The sequence below is a fragment of the Microtus oregoni genome, unplaced genomic scaffold, assembly GCF_018167655.1.
Source record: "Microtus oregoni isolate MIOR12 unplaced genomic scaffold, Mior012 000101F_ref0000407, whole genome shotgun sequence".
NCBI classification, from domain to species: Eukaryota; Metazoa; Chordata; class Mammalia; order Rodentia; family Cricetidae; genus Microtus; species Microtus oregoni.
The window spans coordinates 2,193,276-2,217,145 of NW_024544715.1; the positions used below are offsets into that span (position 1 = coordinate 2,193,276).

Here is a 23,870-nt window from a genome sequence, read left to right on the forward strand (position 1 = left end):
GAGGTAAGCCAGACCCAAAAAGAGGAACATGGGATGTACTCACTCATATTTGGTTTCTAGCCATAAATAAAGGACATTGAGCCTATAATTCATGTTCCTAGAGAAGCTAAATAAGGTGAATCCAAAGACAAACACATAGGCATCCTCAGGAATATTAACCTTCATCAGGCGATGAAAGGAGACAGAGACAGAGACCCACACGGGAGCACCGGACAGAAATCTCAAGGTCCAAATCAGGAGCAGAAGGAGACGGAGCACGAGCAAGGAACTCAGGACCACGAGGGGTGCACCCACACACTAAGACAATGGGGATGTTCTATTGGGATCTCACCAAGGCCAGCTGGCCTAGGTCTGAAAAAGCATGGGATAAATCCGGACTAGCTGAACATAGCGGACAATGAGGAATACTGAGAATTCAAGAACAATTGCAGTGGGTTTTTGATCCTACTGCACGCACTGGCTTTGTGGAAGCCTAGGTAGTTTGAATGCTCACCTTACGAGACCTGGATAGAGGTGGGCAGTCCTTGGGCTTCCCACAGGTCAGGGAACCCTGATTGCTCTTCGAGCAGATGAGGGGGGGGGGGGACTTGATCGGGGGAGGGGGAGGGAAATGGGAAGCGGTTGTGGGGACGAGGCAGAAATCCTTAATAAATAAATAAATTAAAAAAAAAAGAGAGAACAATGGCAGCACAAAAAGCTGGCCATAGACACAGAGACAACTGGAGCATCAGTTAAAAGAAAGAGCTTCTGATACTGCAGGGACAAATGATAGCCAGTGAGCAAGCTGGACTAGCAAGATGGCTCAGCAGGCGAAAACACTGGCTGCCAAGTCTGAGAACCTGAGCTTCACTCCTCAGAGCCCACACTGTGAAAGGAGAGGACAGACTCCCATCGGTTGTTATCTGACTTCTACATATATGCTAAGGTTTGCAATACACTAAACAAACAAAAACATGACAGGTGCTGGGCATGGTGGCACACACCTTTAATCCAGGCACTCAGGAGGCAGAGGCAGTCTTATGTTCTGTAACCTTCCACTAAATCCCATAAATGCCAATACCTTGAATATCCCACCATGCTTCACAAACCCAACCAAGGGCTTCTTTACTTTGAGGCAAGCTTTTACGTTAGCCAGGATTTTCCTATAGAATATAGGGCAAAAAGTAAATTTAAAAGGTAGTTTAAATGTAGAATCATTAGTGGTCATATTTACCTCAGAGACTGTATGGTATCATTCCATCCTGTCTCACTTAGGGTGACAGTGGTAGTTTGAATAAAATTGAACCAAACAAGTTCATAGGGAGTGACACTATTAGGAGATGGGCCCTTGTGGAGTAGACATGGCATTGTTGGAGAAAGTGTGTCACTGCAGGGGTGGACTTTGAGATCTTGTATATGCACAAGCCACACCCAGTGTCTCAGTCCCCGTTGTCTTCAGATCAAGATGTAGGATTCTCAGCTCCTTCTCCAGCACCATGTCTGCTTGCACAAGACCATGTTGCACCATGATGATAAGGGACTAAACCTCTGAACCGTAAGCCACTCCAGTGAAATGTTTTCCTTTATAAGAGTTGCCATGGTCATTGTGTCTCTTCACAGCAACACAAACCCTAACTAAGACATTGGTAAATGCCACTAAAAAGCAACAGAGGAAGAATGGAAGGATCACAGGGCTGGCAGCTTAACACAAGCCATCAATTTCCTACAGTTCTAGAGGCTAGAAATCCAAAATCAAGACCCCAGCTGGGCTAGGATGCACCAACCCAACTGTCCTCAGCTTAAGATGGCCATCCTCCCCCTCTCTCTCTCTGACCTTATTCTGTATGTTTGCGCCTTAATCTTTTCTTGAGAAAATATCAGTTACAATATATTAGGGCCCATCCTTGTGACTTTATTTTAGCTCTACTTTTTAAACCCCCTACCTCCAAATACAATCAGATTTTGAGTTAGTTAGGGTTAGGACTTCAACATAGGAATGGCTGTGTGTGCCACAATTCAGCCCCTAACTTTCCCATGTTCTTCTTTAGGATGGCTGATGGGTTGATTAGCCATGGCTAAGTATCACTATAGCAACTTCCATGACAACTCTGTGAACTCTGCAATGAGATACAGTCTCAGTTGGCCATGACAGGAGAGCAGAGATTGATGTTGGAGGTCAATGACATGCCTTGTGGTTTTATTGCTGGTCCTGTCTTGTTCAACACATTTATGGACAAGGAATGAACATAGATTTGCTTATGAAGTTTTTCAAGACATAGGCTAAAGTGGATATGGTGTGATACATGCTTGCAATCCTAACACTCAGAAGGTAGAGAGGGAGGATTAGGAGTTCAAGGTCAACCTCATCTTCACAGCAAGTTTAAAGTCAACCTGAAATAATCTCTCAAAACAACCACAACTTTTGGCTGAGAGAATTAATGAACAACATAGTTGCCTGAGTAACTTAAACTCAAAGGTCTTCATCAGTGACCATGGGATGTCCTGAAGACATCGGAAAGAATAAAGTCTAAACTAATTCCTGAAAGGAGCACATACGGGCTGGAACTGTGAGTTGGTTGTGGTAAGGTAGGGCAGGACCTTTGCTGTGGACAACAGTTGATGCAACTGAGGCTCAGCTGTCTTGCCAGAAAGAACGTGACCACTTGAGAGAGGGGTTACAATGGGAATAGGACATGTGGCTTGCATTCTTTACAGAATCCTCTGATTTGGCCTATAAATTGGATGAGGATGAGGTGGAGGTGATGGTCTGCTGTTTCTTACAGCTGGGGAACTGAATGGGGAAAAAAAGGTCAAGTTAGATCTGTTAAGAAGCCCCTCCTGGGACCTGAAAATTTAGAACCAAGAATCAGATGGCAAAAGAACATGGTAAAGTTGAAGAAGAGATGCCTCGGCTTTAATAGGAAAGGGAAATCCATGATTGAACATGTAGACAGGAGCCTTAGCTATGACGCAGTATAAGAAACTATGTCAATTAGGGAATACTTGACACCCAAACTGTCAAAATTTGAATCGAGAAAGACTTTTACACAAGCAATGAAAGCCTGTCACTGTCACAGCCTAGCTTATAAGACTATTTTGGGCCTTGATAATATTTATCCCTTTAGCCATCCAAAACAAACATGAAGACAAACATGAATGGATAATGGTGAACATTCAGAGAAACTGCCTTGTCTCTAGAAGGTTTTCTTAAGTAATACTGAATTTGTATGTCTTACACATTTGTAAAAGCAAATGAGGAAGAACAATAAGGGCAGCCATGAAAAGAGTTTAAATACAGGCACTCCATAGGAATGGGAAAAGGTTGTTGGATGGAAACCCTAGTACCAAGGGTAGACTATCTCCTGCTAAAAATTGGTAAGTCATAAAAAATAATGACATTGTTTATTGGATTCTGCCAGAACTAGGTGACCAGTCCCTGTTGCTGAAGGCACTGCCAGCTTTAGCTGCAGGACATTTTAAAAATCAACCTGGAACTGGAAGCTCCCTTCCTACTGACTAGCTTCCATGAGCACCACGCAGGTTGCTTAGGGAGAAGTGTCACCAACAGTTCTACTTGGCTATGGGCCCTGGGTGATGATAGCAGTATCATGGCAGGCAAGATGTACCCCATGGTGCAGTAGTGGCATGACGGCTTTGGGTGTGATCAAGAATGCTCTTATTAGAGTCAACACTTGAGTCAACTCACATCTGGTACTCTATTCAGGGCGTAAGTGTAGCATGACTAATAAAAACCCAGAGACAGATATTGGGGTCCAAGATGAAAGATTAGAGAAGCCAAGCAGTCGAGATACTGGAGAGTTCTTACCTCTACGGAATCTTCAGTGCGAAAGAGGGAAAGTTCCTGTCTCATCCCACCTTATATTCCTCTCTAGTGCTGGGCCTAAAGGTGTATACAATCACTGCCCAGCCTCTATGGCTAACCAGTGTGGCTGCTGGGATTAAAGGTTTGTGCCACCTCTGCCTGGCCTGTGTGGCTGACAGTTTCCTGAAGGCAAAGGATTACCATGAATATGCCTTGTTGATCTACATTCATTAGTCTAATGCCTGCCTTCGCCACACCATTTTCATTATCTAGAAGGGAGGGGCGTTCTGCTAGGATTATGCTTAGAAAAAACATTGTTTCTAGGAATGCCCTGTTTACAATCCTCTTTAACATTGCCTTGTTTGCCACAATTATAGCACTTGATATTTGCATTTTTCCTCAAATCTCTAGAAATCACCTCTCCAATCCAAGCATCATCATGGTCATGAGATATTGATTGTATCTTGAATCCATTCCTCCACGGGTGCTGTCCTTGCCTTTAAAGGCCTATTATCTTTTTGTATTGAGAATTAGCATTTTCAAAAGCCATAGACTCAATTATTATTTATCTAGCTTTTGAATTTGGTATTTTCTATTTACTGCTGAAGTCACTCTTTGTAAGAAATCCATGAAAACTTCCTTTGGGCTCTATATAGCTTTATTAAATGACTCAATAGGCCCCAGTGAGTAGACCACAGCTATTTTTTAACATACATTTATTTATTATGTATACAATATTTTGTCTGTGTGTATGCCTGCAGGCCAGAGGAGGGTACCAGACCCCATTACAGATGGTTGTGAGCCACCACGTGGTTGCTGGGAATTGAACTCAGGACCTTTGGAAGAGCAGGCAGTGCTCTTAACCTCTGAGCCATGTCTCCAGCCCCCGACCACAGGTATTTTTTAAGTGGATGTGATGTGCTTGTCAAACTGCCTTCTATACATGTGCTTATGCTCCATAGTCCATTGTTTCTCTCATTCTTAATCAGCCATGGATGGAAAGTCACGTTTTCTATAGTGGGAGCTATATTACAAATATTCCTCACTAGTCAACTCCAGAGAAGAAATAACCGCTGCAGGGAACAGGGGCCTGACGCTCAGCCATAGACAGAGACAAGCAATCAGACATTTTATATTCAAACTCAGGGAATATCATGGAAGATGGGACAGAAAAAACATAAGAGCTAGAAGAGGTACTGTTGTATAGCAATTTCCTGAGTTTCATTCCAGACACTCTATAAGACTAAAGAAGTAAATGAAATTTTTAAAAACTTAGTGAATAACTCAAATCTCAGGAAGTTCCTAAAATTTATAAAATTCACAAGACCCCCTTACTAAGGTTATAAAAATGGTAACAGTGACTGATTTCCTTAAGAACAAAAGGCTAATGCAAGGTAGAAAAAGTTTTCTAAAGATGTTCACTTGTATATATGACTAGGAACAGCAAGATGGTATTGTTTTAACCACAACAAAGACATTTCTCAGAAAGAGCCACTTATGAAGAATTTTGGGTCTGGGGAAAGGGAGAGAAAGTAATGACCATCATCTTTATAGACCTTAAGGTTCTAAGTTCCTAGTCTATGGAAACACAAAACCCAGACATGTCTTGATTTCCACTGTTTATTTGTGAAGTCAGAAATTGTGAAGACTTATTAGAGATACAAAATCATATATGATTTCTGTATTTGAGGGAAGGGTGTTCTCCCTAAATTTGTGTGCACTAGAGTCTCAGAACACATTACTGGGGAAAAAAAGTAGTAACAGAAGTTATTACAAAGAGTCAAGATGAGGTTATACTGGACTAAGCACAAATCCAAATCCAATGACTAGAGTCCTTTTGGGAAGAGAAGATATAAAGTCACAGAGAATCCATGTAAGGACAGAAAAGTTTTCCTGTCATAAGCCAGGCCCTACCAGTAGCCAAAAGACAATGAAGGGGTTTCCTCTAGAACCTGAGGAGGGAGTGTGGTCCTGCTTGGAGCTCTGCATTTGGTCTTCTGGCTTCCAGAACTGTGAGAGAATAAGTTTCTTTTGCTGCATGACTTAGCGTCTTTTCCTGTTGCTGTGTAAAATACTCTCACAAAAGTAACTTAAGGAAGAGTTTATTGTGCACACAATTCAAGGGGGTAGCCCACCACAGCAAGGGTGCCAAGAAGGCAGTGTCTTAAAGCAGCCGGTCACATCCCATCCTCCATCAGGAAGCAGAAAGCGAGCCACGAACTCACATTGCTGCTCCACTCCTCTCCAGGACCTCATCAAGGGAATGGTGCCGTCCACAATGGGTGGGTCTTTCCATCTTAATTAATGTTATCAATATAATCCCCATGGGCATGCCTCAAGCTACATCTCATAAGTGATTCAAGATTCTATGAAGCTGACAAATAACACTAACCATCTACGGTGGAGCTGACAACACTAACCATCGATGGTCGATGAATGAAGAATATCTGCTATAAGTGTTAGGGCTATTTCCTAATGCGAGCTCTCTACTGACACAAATTCCCAATCAAGCCAAATCAAAACAAGCCAGATTAAGAAATATCCAGATTTGCCAGACGGTGGTGGCACACACCTTTAATCCCAGCATTCAAGAGGCAGAGACAGGCGAATCTCTGTGAGTTTGAGGCCAGCCTGGTCTACAAGAGCAAGTTCCCGGACAGGAACCAAAAGCTACGGAGAAACCCTGTCTCGAAAATTAAAAAAGAGAGAGAGAGAGAGAGAGAGAGAGAGAGAGAGAGAGAGAGAAAGAAATATCCAGATTTAATGGGATTCCTGTACTCTCCAGTGGTGGGATCAATATTCCTCTTTCGGGAGCTCATTTAAATACTCTGTGGGAGTGGTCCTGACTCCACCCCCCTGCTGGGATTTGGAGTCCAGACCAATATAACTCTTAGGCCTGGGGGCTGGGATAGATGCAAGGGGCTGGGGCCTATGTTCCCAATTTAACAATTAGCACAGGTGCTTGAGCACTTAATCCTCAGCTGGTGACATTATGGATGTTTTAGAACTTATTAAAAATAATTTTTAAAAAACAAACAAACAATCTTCATCGAACAACAGATGGGGAGCAGAGGCAATGACCCACATCAGAGCACTGGACTGAACTCCTAAGATCCAGTTGAAGAGTGGAGGAAGTGAGAGTATGAGCAAGGAATTCAAGACCATGAACGGGTCATCCATTGAGACAGTTTGCTTGAGCTAATGGGAGCTCACCAACTCCAGCTGGACTGGGAGTGAACGAGCATGGGAACAACCAAGCCCCTCTGAAGGGGGCTGACAGCTGGGGCAGACTGAGGGGCCACTGATAGTGACACTGGGATTTGTCTCTACTGCATATACCGGCTTCATGGGATCCTATTCTTTTTGGATGTAAACCTTGCTCAACCTAGACATAGTAGGGAGGGTCTTGGACTTTCCACAGGACAGGGTGGATGGCAATCCCTTAGGGTTCGAGTGGGGAGGGTCTGTGGAGGGAGAGGGAGGGGACTGGGAGGAGAGAAGGGAGTGGGAATTTGGATTGGTATTTTTTTAAGTAATAAAAAAGTAAAAAAAAACAAACAAACAATCTTTTTTCATTTTACATACCAATCCCAGTTCCCATTCCCTCTGCTCCTCCCACTTCCTCCTCTTCCCCTCATCCCACCCCCATCCACTCTTCAGAGAGGGTAAGGCTTCCCACGGGGAGTCAACAAAGCACATTGATTTGAGGCAGGACCAAGGCCCTTCCCCCTATATCTAGACTGAGCAAGGTATCCTTCCAAAGAGAATGGGCTCCAAAAAGCCAGTTCAAACATTAGTGATAATTCCTGGTCCCACTACCAGTGGCCTCGCAGATTGTCCCAGCCATACAACTGTCACCCACATTCAGAGGGCCTAATTTGGTCCTATCCTGGTTCCTCCTCTGTCAGTCTGGAGTCAGTGAACTCAGGCAAGCTGTTCTGGTGCTAGGGAAATTCCCAGGAATCTAAAAGGATGACCCTAGCTAAGACCCTAAGTTGTGGAACTTTTAAGACCAGGAACCTTGCTAAAGAAGTCACAGAAAGGACTTTATTGACCATTTATCAATTGTCTCCCCCCACCTTTGGGAGTAGAGGCTAACATATAATTTTATAAGAATTAACATTACTAAGAGCTGTGTGATGAGAGATATTTGTAGGAGGAGGCTGCTTGTTCATCCCGGCCACCCAGAACCTAAATAATCACACAGAAATTGTATTAATTAAAACTCTGCTTGGCCCATTTGCTCTAGCTTCTTATTGGCTAACTCTTATATTAATTTAGCCCATTTCTATTAATCTGTATATTTCCATGTGGCAGTGGCTTACCCGCAAAGATTTAACATGTCTGATTCTGGTGGCTCCATGGCATCTCTCTGACTCTGCCTTCTTCCTCCCAGCATTCAGTCCAGTTTTTTCCACCTCCCTAAGTTCTGCCATATCAACTGGCCAAGGCAGTTTCTTTATTCATTAATGGTAATCACAGCACACAGATGAGACTCCCACATCAGATACTTTTATCATCAAATAAAAGTTAAAGTTTCTTTGAATAGTGTCTTAGTTACTTGCAGGCAAACATGGTGCTGTGGCAATAGGCAAGAATTACATTGTATCCACAGTATAAGGAAGGAAGATCAAGATAATTTAATGACATGGGCTTTTGAAACCTTGAAGCACCTGTTGATACACCTCCTCCAAGGCCACACCTCCAAACCCTTCCCAAACAATTCTACTGAGGACCAATTATTCAAACATGAGCCTATGCACGCCAATCTCATTAAAATAACCACAGAGAGAGACCCCTCTCTGCCTTAGGATTGGAGTCCTAACACAAAAGGCTTCAAGAAGTCAACCAGCAAGTCGCTTCCTTTTTTTCACAAAAAACCTTTACTAGTATTACAAACAGAAAAGTTCTGAGTCCCTGGCATCTACCTCAAGGCTTACATTTCTATACTAGCTATCAATCTGCTGAATAATTTGCATAGAATTATGGTAATTTTTCTGTCTCATTACCTCAGCATGTAAAGGACCACTGTTAGTAATGAAACAGGAAGGACATACTCATCTTGACCCTCAGTTCAGCAAGATGAAGTAGCTCAAGCAAATCCATGCATTCCTTGAGAGAATGAGAAACATGGCCTTCACATCACACTGAGTGATGGAACTGCGCAGCTTTACTTCTCTTTTCTACTGGTGCTGCTCCTCACTCCCCCTGGTGACTTTTGGGGCATGTTCAAAAGGACAGGGTGCTGCATCAATAGATGGAACCTATGGTTAGCACAGAAGGAGACTGGAGAGAAAGGCACCAAAGTGTGTCACAGTGATGTGCTCTCATTTGTCTTATAATTTCCTAAGATTGTATAGTTCTCATAACCAAGGAAAAAGCTTACAGGTGACACTTTTACTAAATTCCCTTTTAGCGACTTCTTTGAGACACAAATTGTGAAGGATTTATCTACCAAGGTGGATACCAGTTTCAGAACTCTTCAAATTTTGGGACAATTTGGACAGTATGAAAATATGACTTTCCTCCCTTCCACATTGCCATTGTTATCTCCATTTCCCCCCTTCATGGGTCTCAACAATTAGCCAAAAATGTTTTCTTTATCTTAATTATACTTAAGTTCAAGAGCATGCTTTTATGCCTCCTGCTGTTTCTCCTAAGGCTCTAGAGTATATGACTAAAACACTTAGAGGGCCAGTGAGGTGGCTCAGCTAAGCAAACCTTGAAAACCTGAGTTTTATTCCCAGAACCAAAGTAACGATGGAGAGAAAGGATGTGCTCCTGGGTGTTGTTTTCTGATCTCCACATGACTACTGTGGTACACATGTTTAAAGATGGCTTTTCCAGAGCCAAGATCAATATGTATTTCCTCACTGAACAGGAGTGGTTCACTTAGTAACATATTTCTTCTCGATAGATTCTATGAAAACTATTCTCAACAATTTTTGGAAAAGAGCGCACATGGCCATGTGTCAGTATTTATCCAGTTATTCTGTATTTCTGTATTTTCACCAGGAGCACCCTTTGCGGACACACACTACGTCTTACTTCTTTGTCCTGCATATTACCTCACTGACAGATTATTAGAGGCTTGCTGGGTAGTTTGGGTACCTTAGGCAATCCCATTCATTGTACCTAGGAATGCCAAATTCACATCATCCCTGTTCTGACTCACTCGCTGTTTTAATTAAGAAAATAAATCACACAAAGGTGACTTTTCTTCTTTTTCTGTAATATGCATAGGATATCTCTCCTCTCCTGTACCTCTTACTATGCTCATTTGGTAGAGGACTAAAAGAACCCACAGACATATTTTGGTGGATTTTTCTAGGAAAAAAAGTATGATTTACAAAATGGCAAACAAACATATACTATTTACAAAATAGTAAATAAACTAAATCCCTTAAGAGAAATTGTTTTCCCCTAAAGATTACAGCAAGATTCTATTAGTACATCTGGCCTGGAAAACAGGACAGGTGGAATTAAGAATAATGGAATTGTGAAAATCTGTTAAGATAAGTCAGTATACAGTCATATATAAGTAAGAGGGTAAAAACATAGAAACTGCATGGAGAGATACAAGTGAAACTGATAAAAATGGACGCATCTTGAGAAGTGAATGGATGCCCTAGGGCATGGTCCTAACAAATAAGCTGCTGTAGCTGTCCTAATATCTAACAAAATAGACTTCAAACCAAAATTAGTCAAAAGAGATGAAGATCATTTCATATTCATCGTGATGAAGCCTCAATCCTGAACATTTATGCCCCAAATACAAAGGCACCCACATTTGCAAAAGAAACATTACAAAAGCTTAAATCACACACCAAGCCCCACACACTAATAGTGGGAGACTTAAATACCTCACTACCACCACTGGACAGGTCAGTCAGACAAAAAAACAGACAAATGGTATAACTCAAATGTGTATAGCAGATATATATATATATATATATATATATATATATATATATATATATAAAACATTCCACCCAAACGCAAAAGAATATACCTTCTTCTTGGCACCCCATGGAACCTTCTCTAAAATTTACCACATACTCGGTAACAAAGCAAACCTCAACAGATAAAAAAAATTTGAAATAACTTCCTATATCGTATCAGATCACCATAGCTTAAAGTTAGAATTCAACAACATTAATTGTAGAAAACCTATAAACATATGGACACTGAACAACGCTCAACTGACTCACCACTGGGTCAAGAAAGAAATAAAGAAATTAAAGACTTCCTAAAATTCAATGAAAATGATGGCACAACATACTCAAACTTGTGGGACACAATGAAAGTAGTGATAAGAGGAAAGTTCATAGCACTAAATAGTTCTACACAAAGAAACTAGAGACATCCTATACTAGAAAATTAACAGAACAACTGAAAGCTCTGGAACAAAAAGAAGCAAACTCACTCAGGAGGAATAGATGGCTAGAAATAATCAAATAGATGGATGAAATCAATAAAATAGAAACAATACAAAGAATCAATGAGACATGAAGTTGGTTCTTTGAGAAAATCAACATGATTTTATAAAAACTTTATCCAAACTAACTGAAAGACAGACAGAGAATATCCAAATTAATAAAATCAGAAATGAAAATGGGGCCATAACAACAGACACTCAGGAAATTTAGAGGATCATCAAGTTATACTTTAAAAAGAAAACTGTATTTCATAAAATTGGAAAATTTAAAGGAAATGGACAAGTTTCATGATAAATATCACTTACTAAAATTAAATCAAGACCACATAAACAAATAAATAGAACTATAACTCCCATGTGTAGTGAGCCGGACAGGATCGCCAATACAAGATGGCGCCGACATCCTGTCTTGTTGGAAACAAACAACTCCATATTTGGCTATGCCTTTGAGAGCTGCGCGTCCCCCGCTTCCCACATGCACGGTGGATGAGGATCCTTGAGCCTATCCTGATGCAGTCTGATGTCAGCTGTTGGTGGCAGCCAATCACAGGGCGACCTGTGTGCCATTTCCCTATTTAAGCAGCTGCCTAAGAGCCCTTCACCCCTTCGCTTCATGCTGTCTCTCCCCTTAGCTCCCTGCCCCTTCGCTCCCTGCCCCTTCGCTTCATGCTCTCCCTGCCCTTCCCTTACTGCCCCTTGTTTTCCTGCCCCCCTCGTTTCCTGCTCCCCATCAGTCAAGGACACTCCAGTAAAGCGTGTTCTGAGTAGAATCCTGATGTGGTGGTCGTTCATCCTCGCCGGTCGAGAGGTCTGCCACACCCATGGAAATAGAAATAGTCATCAAAAGTCTCCCAAACAAAAAAAGTCCCAGGCCAGATAGTTTCAGTGCAGAATTCTTCCAGAACTTCAAAGAAGAGCTAATACCAATACTCCTCATACAGTTCCACACAATAGAAACAAAAGAAACACTTTCAAACTCTTATTTATGAGTCTACAATTACCCTGATAGCCAAACCACAAAAGGACACACAACTAAGATAGAAAACTACAGACCAATCTCACTCATGAACAGCGAAGCAAAAATGCTCAATAAAATACTGGCAAACCAAATTCAAGAACACCTCAACAAAAAATCACCCACAATGACTTCATCCTAGAGATGTAGGGATGGTTCAACATATGTCAGTCTTTCAATGTAACCTACCATATAAGCAAACAAAGGAAAAAAAAACACATGATCATCTCATTAGATACTGAAAAAACCTTCAACAAAATTCAATACCTGATGGAGGAAGGTCATTGGTTAAGTAATAAAGAAACTGCTTGGCCTCACAGGTTAAAACATAGGTGGGAGGAGTAAACAGAACAGAATGCTGGGAGGAAGAGAAGTGAGCTCAGAGAGACGCCATGTTCCCCTCTCCTGGGCAGATGTGAGAGCTCTGCTCTCTGAGGCAGATACAATGAACTCCGACCCAGCATGGACGTAGGCTAGAATCTTCCTGGTAAGACTGATGCTACTCAGATTATTAGAGATGGGTTGATCAGGATGTGAGAATTAGCCTAGAAGAGGCTAGATAGAAATGGGCCAAGCAGTGTTTAAATGAATACAGTTTGTGTGTTGTTATTTCGGGCATAAGCTAGCAGGCGACCGGGGTGCTGGGGACGCAGCCCTGCCGCTCCTATTACTACAGAATCTCGCCCAGACATGTGGACAACTGCTTCCACATAAAGCCTGAGGCAGCTTGGGAAGTAATTCTAGAACAAAATGACTGCTTTGTGCATGATTTCTTGGTAGCAGCACTCTCTCGGGTCTACTGTGCTTGCCTCCAGAGGCAAACAAGCGCTCTCATCTAAGAGAGGCTTCCTGCCTCAGCTTTAGCTGCAAAACGCTGCAGCTCATTAAGAGGTCCTGCTACGAAACACTTAATCGGTGTTGACGAAAACTGAACGCATGCTTTTCGGTTTCCAGCCATAGCAGGAAAAAAGCTGCACTGTTTAAAAATGCCGGCTTTCTGGGCTGTCCTGCCAGGGCAAACTCTGACAGTTTGAGGCAGGAGGGCCGGCTACAGAGAGAGGACTTGAGTGTTGTCTGTTGTAGCTTGTTTGATGGCAAGGACCTTGAAACACTGTAGACTTGTGGCACTGAATGCAGCTCTGGCCAGTACCTCAGCCACAAGGTTGGAATGGCAGAAAGCTAAGGAATGGGCTACATCTAGCCGGCAAAGCCACGGCTTTAATCCTACTGATATTGCTTGCTAAATTAAGGACTCATGTGGTCAAAAAAGAGACATATACAGTAAAAGAAAGATTCAAAGTCAAAGAAATGTTTAAATGGTTTACAGTGTGTTAAAAATATATGCATACTAAACATTAAAGTTCTTAAAGTAAAAAACAAAAAAAAAAGGGAAGAGAGTAGTTGGGTGTGGTAGTACACACCTTTAATCCCAACACTTGGGAGGCAGAGGGAGATTGACCTCTGTGACTTCAAGGTGTGGTAGCACATGCCTTTAATCCCAGTGCCTAGAAGGCAGGGACAAACAGATTTCTGTGAGTTCAAGGTGTAGTAGTGTACACCTTTAATCCCAATGCCTGGGAGGCAGTGACAGGTGGATCTCTGAGAGTTCAAGGACAGCCTGGTCTACAGAGTTATTCCAGGTCAAAGATACAGAGAACCTGTCTCAAAAAGCAAAAAATAAAAGTAAAAATAAACAAAATAGAGGTTAAAATAAAGCACACAAAGATGGAAAATACACAGAGAATTTTGATACTATATGCTATTATGCTCTCTTTAAATTATTTGAATGCTGAGGAAAGAGCAACAGCTGCTAAAAGATATTTGTTTATAAATGCTGCTGAACTAATCCAACATAGATATTTTGAAAATGCCTTGACTTTGAAATTTGGATCTAAGGACATGATGCTTTGGAAAGGAGTTTCTTATTTTGTTTTCACAGAGGGTGAGAGTCTGTGGATTGCTTCCATCCCAATGTGGTATGATAGACCACGTCCTCCTGAAAGGTTGCTGTGAACACCTTCAAAAATTTACTTCACTCAATTGACGACTGAGATGAAACTAGCACACAGGTTATACCATGAAAGACCTAATTAACGACGGTCCCATTCAGCAGGAAGCAGTTTGGAGAGAAAAAACTGTGCCCATGTTCCCAAATATGGTTTATAAACGTTCTTTAACATTTAAAGGGGGATATGACATAGATATGAATAATTTGTATTAGTATAGATTTTGCTTTATTGATAGAGATTTAAGGTCAATTTTGTTATATGTATATGTATTTCTGATCTTTATTAAGGTATTGTGATTGTGTAGTTCATTTAAAAATGTAATGTATAATTAAGAAATATAGGTTAATGGATAATCATCAGTAATAGTCAAGCTTGTAGTCATGTTAGTTAGATTTTCTCGATATATAGAGATACATTTCAGTTAGATAGACATTCTTCATATTTTTCAAAGACGCAGAATATGGTATTTAATGTTTTAATAACTTGGGACTTTTCATGACAATGAAACACTCTGCTCCTGGCAGCACCAATCTACTTCAAGAAGAAGATGGGCATCGAAGAGGATCCTTATGGAGTTTGATAGCCATTTGGGCAAGAAACTTCTCTTGCCTGGACTATTGCATAAACTGGACACAGAGAACCCACAGAGAGAGGACTACTGGACTTGCCTAAAGGTGAGATGATCTTTTGGGGTTCCTGATTCATGAAAGAGTCTGCAAGACATTCTTCAGGACACAACAGATATTGACTGAACTGACTTTGAATTGTCCTGCTTCATGGAAATGTCTCGGGATACCATGGGCCTGTAGGCCAAAGATGGATGTCCCAACGGTACGGAGGAACTTTGGGTGACTGTCCAGGCAGCGAGATGTCTCTGTCATTTCTAGAGTTTGATAGTTGCTTACTTTTTGTTTACTTAGGTAATATATTCTTCTGGAATCTCTGACGGTGTTGAAGAATAGATAGATAGTTATTGTTGTTTTCCTTAGTTATGATAAAGATAAAATAGATATAAATATTGTAATTTTTACTTGATAACTGTTTTGTTATATGTAATTTTGCTATGTTAAAGTTAAAGCCTTTCCTTTTTGTTTAAACAGAAAAAGGGGAAATGATGGAGGAAGGTCATCGGTTAAGTAATAAAGAAACTGCTTGGCCTCACAGGTTAAAACATAGGTGGGAGGAGTAAACAGAACAGAATGCTGGGAGGAAGAGGAAGTGAGCTCAGAGAGATGCCATGTTCCCCTCTCCTGGGCAGATGCGAGAGCTCTGCTCTCTGAGGCAGATACAATGAACTCTGACCCAGCATGGATGTAGGCTAGAATCTTCCCAGTAAGACTGATGCTACTCAGATTATTAGAGATGGGTTGATCAGGATGTGAGAATTAGCCTAGAAGAGGCTAGATAGAAATGGGTCAAGCAGTGTTTAAATGAATACAGTTTGTGTGTTGTTATTTCGGGCATAAGCTAGCAGGTGACCGGGGTGCTGGGGACACAGCCCTGCTGCTCCTATTACTACAAATATCCTTCATGATTAAAAAAAAGGGGGCTTGGAAAGAACAGAAACATAAGGAACATATAAAGGCAGTATACAGCAAACCAACAGCTAATATCAAACTAAATGGAGAGAAACTCAGTGATTCCACTGAAATCAGGAACAAGACAGTTTTCCACTCTCTCCATATCTATTCAATATAGTACTCGAAGTTCTAGCTAGAGCAATAAGACAACAAAAGAAAATTAAGGGGATACAAATTGGAAAATAAGTCAAACTTTCACTATTTGCTGATGATATAGTATCTTTAAGTGATCCCAAAAATTCTACAAGGGAACTCCTACAACTGATAAAAAAATCCTCAGTAATTTAGCAGGATGCAAGAATCCTCAAAAAATCAGCAGACTTCCTATAAAAAGATGATAAAAGGGCTGAGAAAGAAATCACAGAAATATCACCCTTCACAATAGCCACAAATAACACAAAATATCTTGGAGGTAACTCTAACCAAACACGTGAAAGACCTGTATGACAAGAACTTTAAATCTTTGAAGAAAGAAATTGAAGAAGACATCAGAAAATGGAAAATGGAAACGTTTCCCATGTTCTTAGATAGGTAGGATTAACATAGTAGAAATGGCAATCTTACCAAAAGTAATCTGCAGATTCAACAAAAACCCCAACAAAATTCTTCAAAGATTTCGAAAGGACAAAACCCAACTCCATATGGAAAAATCAAGAAACCCAGGATGGCCAAGAGTCCTGTACAATAAAGAACTTCTGGAGGCAGCACCACGCCTGACTTGAAGCTCTATTCTACAATTATAGTAATGAAAACAGCTTGGTATCAGCACAAAAACAGACAAGTGGACAAATGGAATCAAATCGGAGACACTAATATCAATCCACACATCTATGAACACCTGAATTTTAACAAAGAAGCTAAAATTATAGAGTAGCAAAAAGAAAGCATCTTCAACAAATGGTGCTGGTATAACTGGATATCGACATGTAGAAAAAAGCAAATAATTCCATATCTATCCCCATGCACAAAACTCAAGCCCAAATAGATCAAAGACCTCAACATAAAACCAACCAATCTGAACCTCATAGGAGAAAATTGGAAAGTAGCTTTGAACACATTGGCACAGAAGACCACTTCCTAAAATTAACTCCAATAGGACAGACACTGAGAGCAAAAACTAATAAATGGGACCTCCTGAAACCCAGAAGTTACTGTACAGCAAAGGATACAGTCAACAAGACAAAACACAGCCTACTGAATGGGAAAAGATCTCCACCAACCCCACATCTGACAGAGGGCTGATCTCCAAATTATGCAAAGAACTCAAGAAATTAGACATCAAAAGACCAAATAATCCAATTAAAAAAAATGAGGTGGAGAGCTAAACAGAGAACTCTCAACAGAAAAATATCAAATGACTGAAAGACACTTAAGGAAACTCAACATCCTTAGTGATCAGGGAAATGCAAATCAAAACAACTCTGAGATACCAGATAACAGTCAGAGCGAACAAGATCAAAAACTCTGATGACAGCCTATGTTAGAGAGGATGCAGAGTAAGGGAAACACTCCTCCATTGCTGGTAGAAGTAGTCTTGTATAGCCACTTTGGATATCAGTATGGTGATTTCTCAGAAAATTGAGAATCATTCTACCTTGAGACCCAGCAATTCTGCTCTTGGACATATACCCAAAGGATGTTCAATCATATCACATGAACATTTGATCAACCATGTTCATACCAGCAATATTCATAATAGCTAGAACTTGGAAATAACCTAGATGCCCCTCAACCAAAGAAGGAAAATGTGGTACATCTACACAATGGAATACATAGCAGTAAAAAACAACATCTTGAAATTTGCAGGCAAATGGACAGGACTAGAAAAAGCCATCCTGAGTGAGGGAGTTCAGACCCAGAAAGACCAATCACAACCCTAGAGAACCAAAGTAACAAAGACAGAGATACATTGATCTGCCTAGGAAGGAGAAAAAGACAAGATTTCCTGAGTAAATTGGGAGTGTGGAGGGCAGGGTGGTGGTGGTGGAAGGGGAGGTGGAAAATGTATGGCACATCCTATCCAAATAATTAAAATGATGTAAAAAAAAGTGAGCTGAACACCAGCATTCACCTGTTTTCTGACTGCAGACAGCATATTTCACATTCCTGCTGCTAGACCTTCCCAGCCTTGATGGATTGCTCATCTTTTACACCAGGGGCCAGAATAAACTCTCCTCCCCAAGTTGATCTCTGGTTGGGTATTTTGTTGCAGGAACAAGTAACTAATACAGGAATGAAGCTCAGTGGTAGAACCTTTGCATGACAAAGGTTCAGTCCTCAGCACCAAACACACAACCACATGGGGGGGGGGGGGAAGCACGAGCAGAGAGAGAAAGCCTGTTAAATAGCTTTCTGTATTAATTAGTCTTTTTGTGACTTTCTGTACCAGTTTCAATGGTACACCCAGGAATTTGTAAAGCTTTAATTAGATTTAAGTAATACACTAAGGTTTATGCTTTTAGCCAAGCACAGCAGTTAGGCAGGACGTAAATCTCCAAACAAGTATTACTCCTGCATTGTTTCCTAGTATGTGTGATATGCTGGTCTGAGTAGTTTACACAAAAACACAATCATTTACTAAATTCTCAAAGTCACCGCATAGGCCACATACTTTTTTTCCCCAAACAGGAAACAAAAGTAAAATAAAATAATTTGCCCAAGGTGAGTGTCGCAGGCTTTCTATGGCTGTGATAAAACATATAAAATATCATGAGCAAAAGTAACTTGAAGAGGAAATAGTTTATTTCAATTTACAGTTCCACATCACATAGTACATTACTGAGGGAAGTAAGAGCAACAGGACAGGAACTAGAGACAGGAGCTGGAGCAGAGGCAGAGGCCACAGGAGTGGTATTTACTGATTTGCTCAGCATGTTTTCTTACAGCACTCAGGGCTACTAGCCCAGTGGTGGCATCACCCACAGAGCTGAATTGTCCATCAAACACCTATCAAGAAAGTGCACCATGGGCTTACCCACAGACAAACCAGAAAAGGGCATTTTCTGAATTGGGGCTCCTTCTACTAAAGAAGACTCTATCTTGTGTCAAGTTCACACGGAACTAGCCGACAGAATTGGCTGTGTTTTACAAGAGACCAGAGCCACTAATGTTAAATCTTTTGTTTTGCTCTGACAGTTTATACTAGTCAACTGAAGTTGAGAAATCAGCAGTGATTAAGAAGAGACTGACATCACTAACGTGAAATCTTTCCTCTGGATCAGCACACAGAAGCTGGTTCCAGAGCCATCCAGGAATGTATCATGTGCTGTTAGCTGATGTTGATAGTGTAAGGGTCACTCACTGGTACTGGTTTTAAAGGCATGAAATGTTCATGGAGAGCCGCTGAGTCTTGGTGCCGTGTGGTAGGGATACAAACCCTAAGGAAAGTCCATTGGCCAAGATACAGATACAACTTAGTTGCTATAGACCCAGGTAGAGGGCTCATGGAGAGAAATGGAGGCCTGGCACTATGTGAAAGAGTTAAAGTCCTTGAGGACAGGCCATGAAAGGCTACCGACAAAGATACAGGCCATTTGTAGAGACCCCAGGATTTTGGAGATGTCAGTACCATGGGATGACCACCAAAAACTTGCTAGAGCAGAGTCATCTTGAACCTATGAGACAAGCTGTGTGTGCTGTAGATTAGGCAATAAAGTTCATCAAGATAATCCCTCACAGGCTTTCCCTGAAGCCTATATGTGACACTGAAAAATGAGACAGAATATCACAAGAATGGTACAATGCAAAACTCTCTACTAGGTTATAGTCACACGTGACACAATGTAATTTTCCCCCTCTGCAGAATATTAACTGAAACTTTTGAGGGCAATTTGTAGACACACTTAACTGATTCTACAACAGACATAGTAATAAAGTTCAAATCAGCAAGTACCTTGGTCCTGTTAACGTTCCTAAAAATTATGCCTTAGCATTGCTGTGTTTTCTGCTTGAACCATATCATCACTAGTATAAAATCTTAATTCTAAATAAATTTCTCTCAAAAAAATCCTAATGAAACCAAATATGTCATGTGTAAGTTTGAAGAGTTTTCTATGTTTTAAATGTGCTTTCTGGGTCAGTAAACTGCTGCCAAGCCTGATGACCTGAAGTGATCTCCAGTCTCAGCAGGTTAAGGACACTTGCTGCCAAGCCTGATGACCTGAAGTGATCTCCAGTCTCACATAAAAAAGACCAACTCCTGCTAGTTGTTCTCGGACCTCCACATGAAAACACACACAAAATATAAAAAATATTTTTAATGTTTCTTTCGAAAAAGAAAAAGACTATTGAGGCTAGGGAAGCGACTGAGTGGGTAAGAGTACTGCTGTGCAATGTGACAACCTGAGTTGGATCCATAGCATTCACATTAAAAAAAATATATCAATGCTCCTTAATATTGTGTTAAAGAAAATGCACCTACCCCAAAGCCAAATGTGTGGAGTAATAATTTGTATGCACATGTTTGTTCTCCCCTGTGTAATATACATCCCACAACACAGGTTTCAGAACTGACATTAAAGAAGTCAGGAACTGGCTCAGAGGCTAGAGGGCCTGCAGACTGAACATAAGGTCCCAAGTGTGGTCCTCAGCACCCATGTGAAAAGCCATGCTGGTACGCTCCTGCTGTGTGAGCATACTGTCCCAAGTGTGGTCCCCAGCACCAGTGTGAAAGGCCATGTTAGTATGCTCCCGCTGTGTGAGCATACGGTCCCATGTGTAGGTTCAGCACCTGTGTGAAAAGCCATGTTGGTAGCTCCTGAAATCCCAGGGCTCACAGGCAGAGTCAGGAAGACACTCCTGACCAAACAGTGAGCTCCAGACTCAGTGAGACCTTTGTTATCTAACGTAAGATAGAGGGGTGAAAGTGGAAGACACCCATACATACACCACACATGTGTAGACCACAAAAAGGCTTTCTATTAAAATTTTTGAAAAAGATTATCTTGGTAAGAGAAACTCAACGGGCCAAGAAAAGCTTTTATAATAACTATGTTTAGCCTTCTTTGTGAGTCAAACAGCAGGTAAATTTATAATTATTGTAAAGGAAGTGATACAGCAACTTAGATCTAAGTGAGATTCCACAACCAAATGTCCATAGTCCAAAATAAATAAGAGACTCACTGCCAGGCATATCAGAACCCTCCAGGGATTGGCTACCAATGAAAACTGCTGCAAAGTCAGTGACTGAGCAAAGTTTTGTGTTTTGTTGGTTTTTTAATCATAAAATAATGGCTTTAATGGTGTATTTTAAATAATTTTAAACATCTGATCACTAAGATTACACAAATGTGGAAGCACATTGTACTTTACAAAAAATAAAGCTAAGCATTTAAATATACAAAACAACTTTGGATATAGACTTCTTGTTAAGTTACTTTTTTAACATATACATAATTTATGACATTTTACACAACATGCTAAAACAAAAACTGTGGCCAATTAAACTCTTATAACAATATAGAATATGGCCATAACAGATACTGTGGGAAGAACAGAATGTATAGTGATAAACTAGAGGTGTTTCCCCTGGATCTCTCCCCTAGTATTTTCCTTTAATTATCTTCTGGGAGGACGGTGTGACATTCTTTTGGTATGTGATTTCAATTCCACTATTATTTTTTTGTCAGCTATAATTTACATAGGTAGATTTAAAAAAGAGGGGAGGTGTCTTGAGTATCGGATTCCTCCGTGCAGAGTGGTACATAATGTGTTGCTCACAGAGCCACAAGCCCAAGGGTGAAACACTGAAAGCACCTCTAAGACAACTGAAGGGTGTCCTAGAATGTTCTTGCCAGCAGTTAGAGGTTTTGAAAAGCACTAGATGCTTAAAACATACAAAAGAGAGAAAGAACTCCATCTTGGGAAATAAGATAATACAAAAAAAAAAAAAAAGGCATCTTTTGAAATACTGTAACTAAATGTTTGCCAGGTTTTCTTCTTTGATTGACCTATGATTTCCTCTCTCTCTTTCCTTTTCTGTTTTTTTGGCCATCACCAAAACAAGAACCAGCTTTGTCATTCCAAGTGCAGTCACCTTCCTTGGGCACATGGTATGCCTATCTGTTTCATATTGCCATTTTCATTTTTCCCTTGTCAATTTGAATGCAAGGCCTCATATTCCTTCTAGTATTTTCTAGTTTTTCCATTTTTCAGTGAGGTATATCAGTAGCAACTCAGCTTTGAAACTTAGCTGACAAGGATGCCTCACTAGGTATCATAAACAGTGCAGTGTGGGGAGCCAGAGAGAAGCAACCTCAGGCACAAATGGTCCCATCAGCTGTGTTTGTAATTCTAGCTCAGCTAATCCAAGTCAAGAGTGACCCTATGCTGTGGCTTGCCACATGTTGACTTCAGAAGGTACCTGTCACAGTTAGCTACCTAACTTCTAATTGCAGACATGAAACCTAATACTAGGAGACAGGTTCAGTATAGGATATATTCTGACGCTTCCTTTCTCCTACATCTAGATGCAGTCTGTATCAGAGAGGGGTACCTTATTGCTATGGTGTGAAAACACAAAACAAACAGAAAACGGAGACGATAAGAGGGAGTCCCTAGCTGCTGTAATTGAATTCAGGTGGGTAGGTGATACTTCTATATAAAGTATACTTTATATACTTATATATAAAGTATACTCTAAAGTACTGACTTTCAGAAAGCATCTGAATTCTCATCTGCAAAAACCCACAGGACATACGGACAAAATGTAGTTTAAAAAAAGAAAAAAGAAAGCGCGAGCTTGTCGGTGTAAACAGTGGTCTTCCAAACTGGTGACTGTTTTCCAGAGATTTCAGGACAGTGCAACAGTGCTCTCTAGATCTTCTTTGGCAGTAAACAGTGAGCGTCTGGATGGATGGACAGAAGGATGGAAGGATGGATGGATGGATGGATGGATGGAGTGATCACTTCAGAAGGGCAAGGTATAGGGCCCGAGAATACTTCATCTCTCTTTCCTGTTCCATACAGAATATCAAGTCCCTGAGGCAGATTCTTGTGATTCTTGGTCGAAGCAATGGTTTGGTGGCTATTAGGCTGGACGTCCCAGAAGCAGAAGGGTTATCTTTGAAGCCCTAAACAGGTATAGGGGAAAGGGGAGGGGGGGAAAGATAAAATTAGTTTAAAATAAAAATTCTCATAAAGGAAAACCTGTTTCTTGTGGCACATAGGAGCCCACTGTCCATTGGGAAGGTATTATGGAAGGTTAAACCCATTGAGGTCATGACATCATTTACTTCTCTCTCCTGGCCTGGCAGGAAATGGTTTGATTTCTTTGAATAAAATAATTTCTTCTTTTCTAGGTGCTCCTTGCTCTACTCTCCTGCCCATCCCACTCAAAAGATTTTACAAAAAAACTTCAAAGTGATGGATAAATTTATTTTGATCCTGGGGCTGATGAAGAATTACATATACATAAAAATCCATTGCCTCAAAGGACAGCAGTTTTTTGTGCATCAATAGTAAAAATAAACATAAGAAAAGCCCATTGTGGTTCAAATTTCATCATGCCACAGTACCAAAAAATTCTTAATAGCTCTCCAGTAGCTATTTATTTGTTTCCTTTCTTTCATACAACATTGCAGCAAAATGAGTGAGGGCAGTTTCTATTTCTCAGACAAGACAGGAAAATGACTTTAGCCTTAGTCATATGTTCTGAATCTCACAGCAAAAGAGTAATAGGTCTCAATTTTTAATTTGATATGAAGTTAGTCATTGTGTTATGTTGTATTATTGGTGGTGCCAGGTAAGCACTCACCATTCTGGTTGCCTCCAAGCATACACTTCCCACTCTTTTACAAAGAACCTTAGCTACATGTTTCTCTGCAAGAGGATGTTTCCATACCATCACTAACCTGCCAGACCAAAAGCTCTCTAAGCACAATGACTATTATTTTTAGCCCCTCCAGAACTTGTCAAATCGTGAACAAACAGCATGAGTATCTATAGTATTTTCTTTTGGAAAAGGGTCTCTCTATTTAGCTCCGGTTGGCCTGGAACTCACTGTGTAGTTAAGCCAGCCTCAAACTCA

General features: G+C 40.8%; 1 protein-coding gene across 1 annotated transcript in view; it reads right to left on the reverse strand.

Moving 5' to 3' along the window:
• Positions 1-18,582: 18,582 nt before the first annotated feature.
• Positions 18,583-23,870, reverse strand: part of LOC121443157 (transcription initiation factor TFIID subunit 4B-like) — a 121,314-nt gene continuing 116,026 nt past the window's right edge. The window contains exon 15 of the mRNA XM_041644830.1: positions 18,583-22,914. Within this exon, the coding sequence (XP_041500764.1) occupies positions 22,747-22,914 (168 nt within the window). The 3' untranslated portion in view covers positions 18,583-22,746. The remainder of the gene's footprint in view (positions 22,915-23,870) is intronic.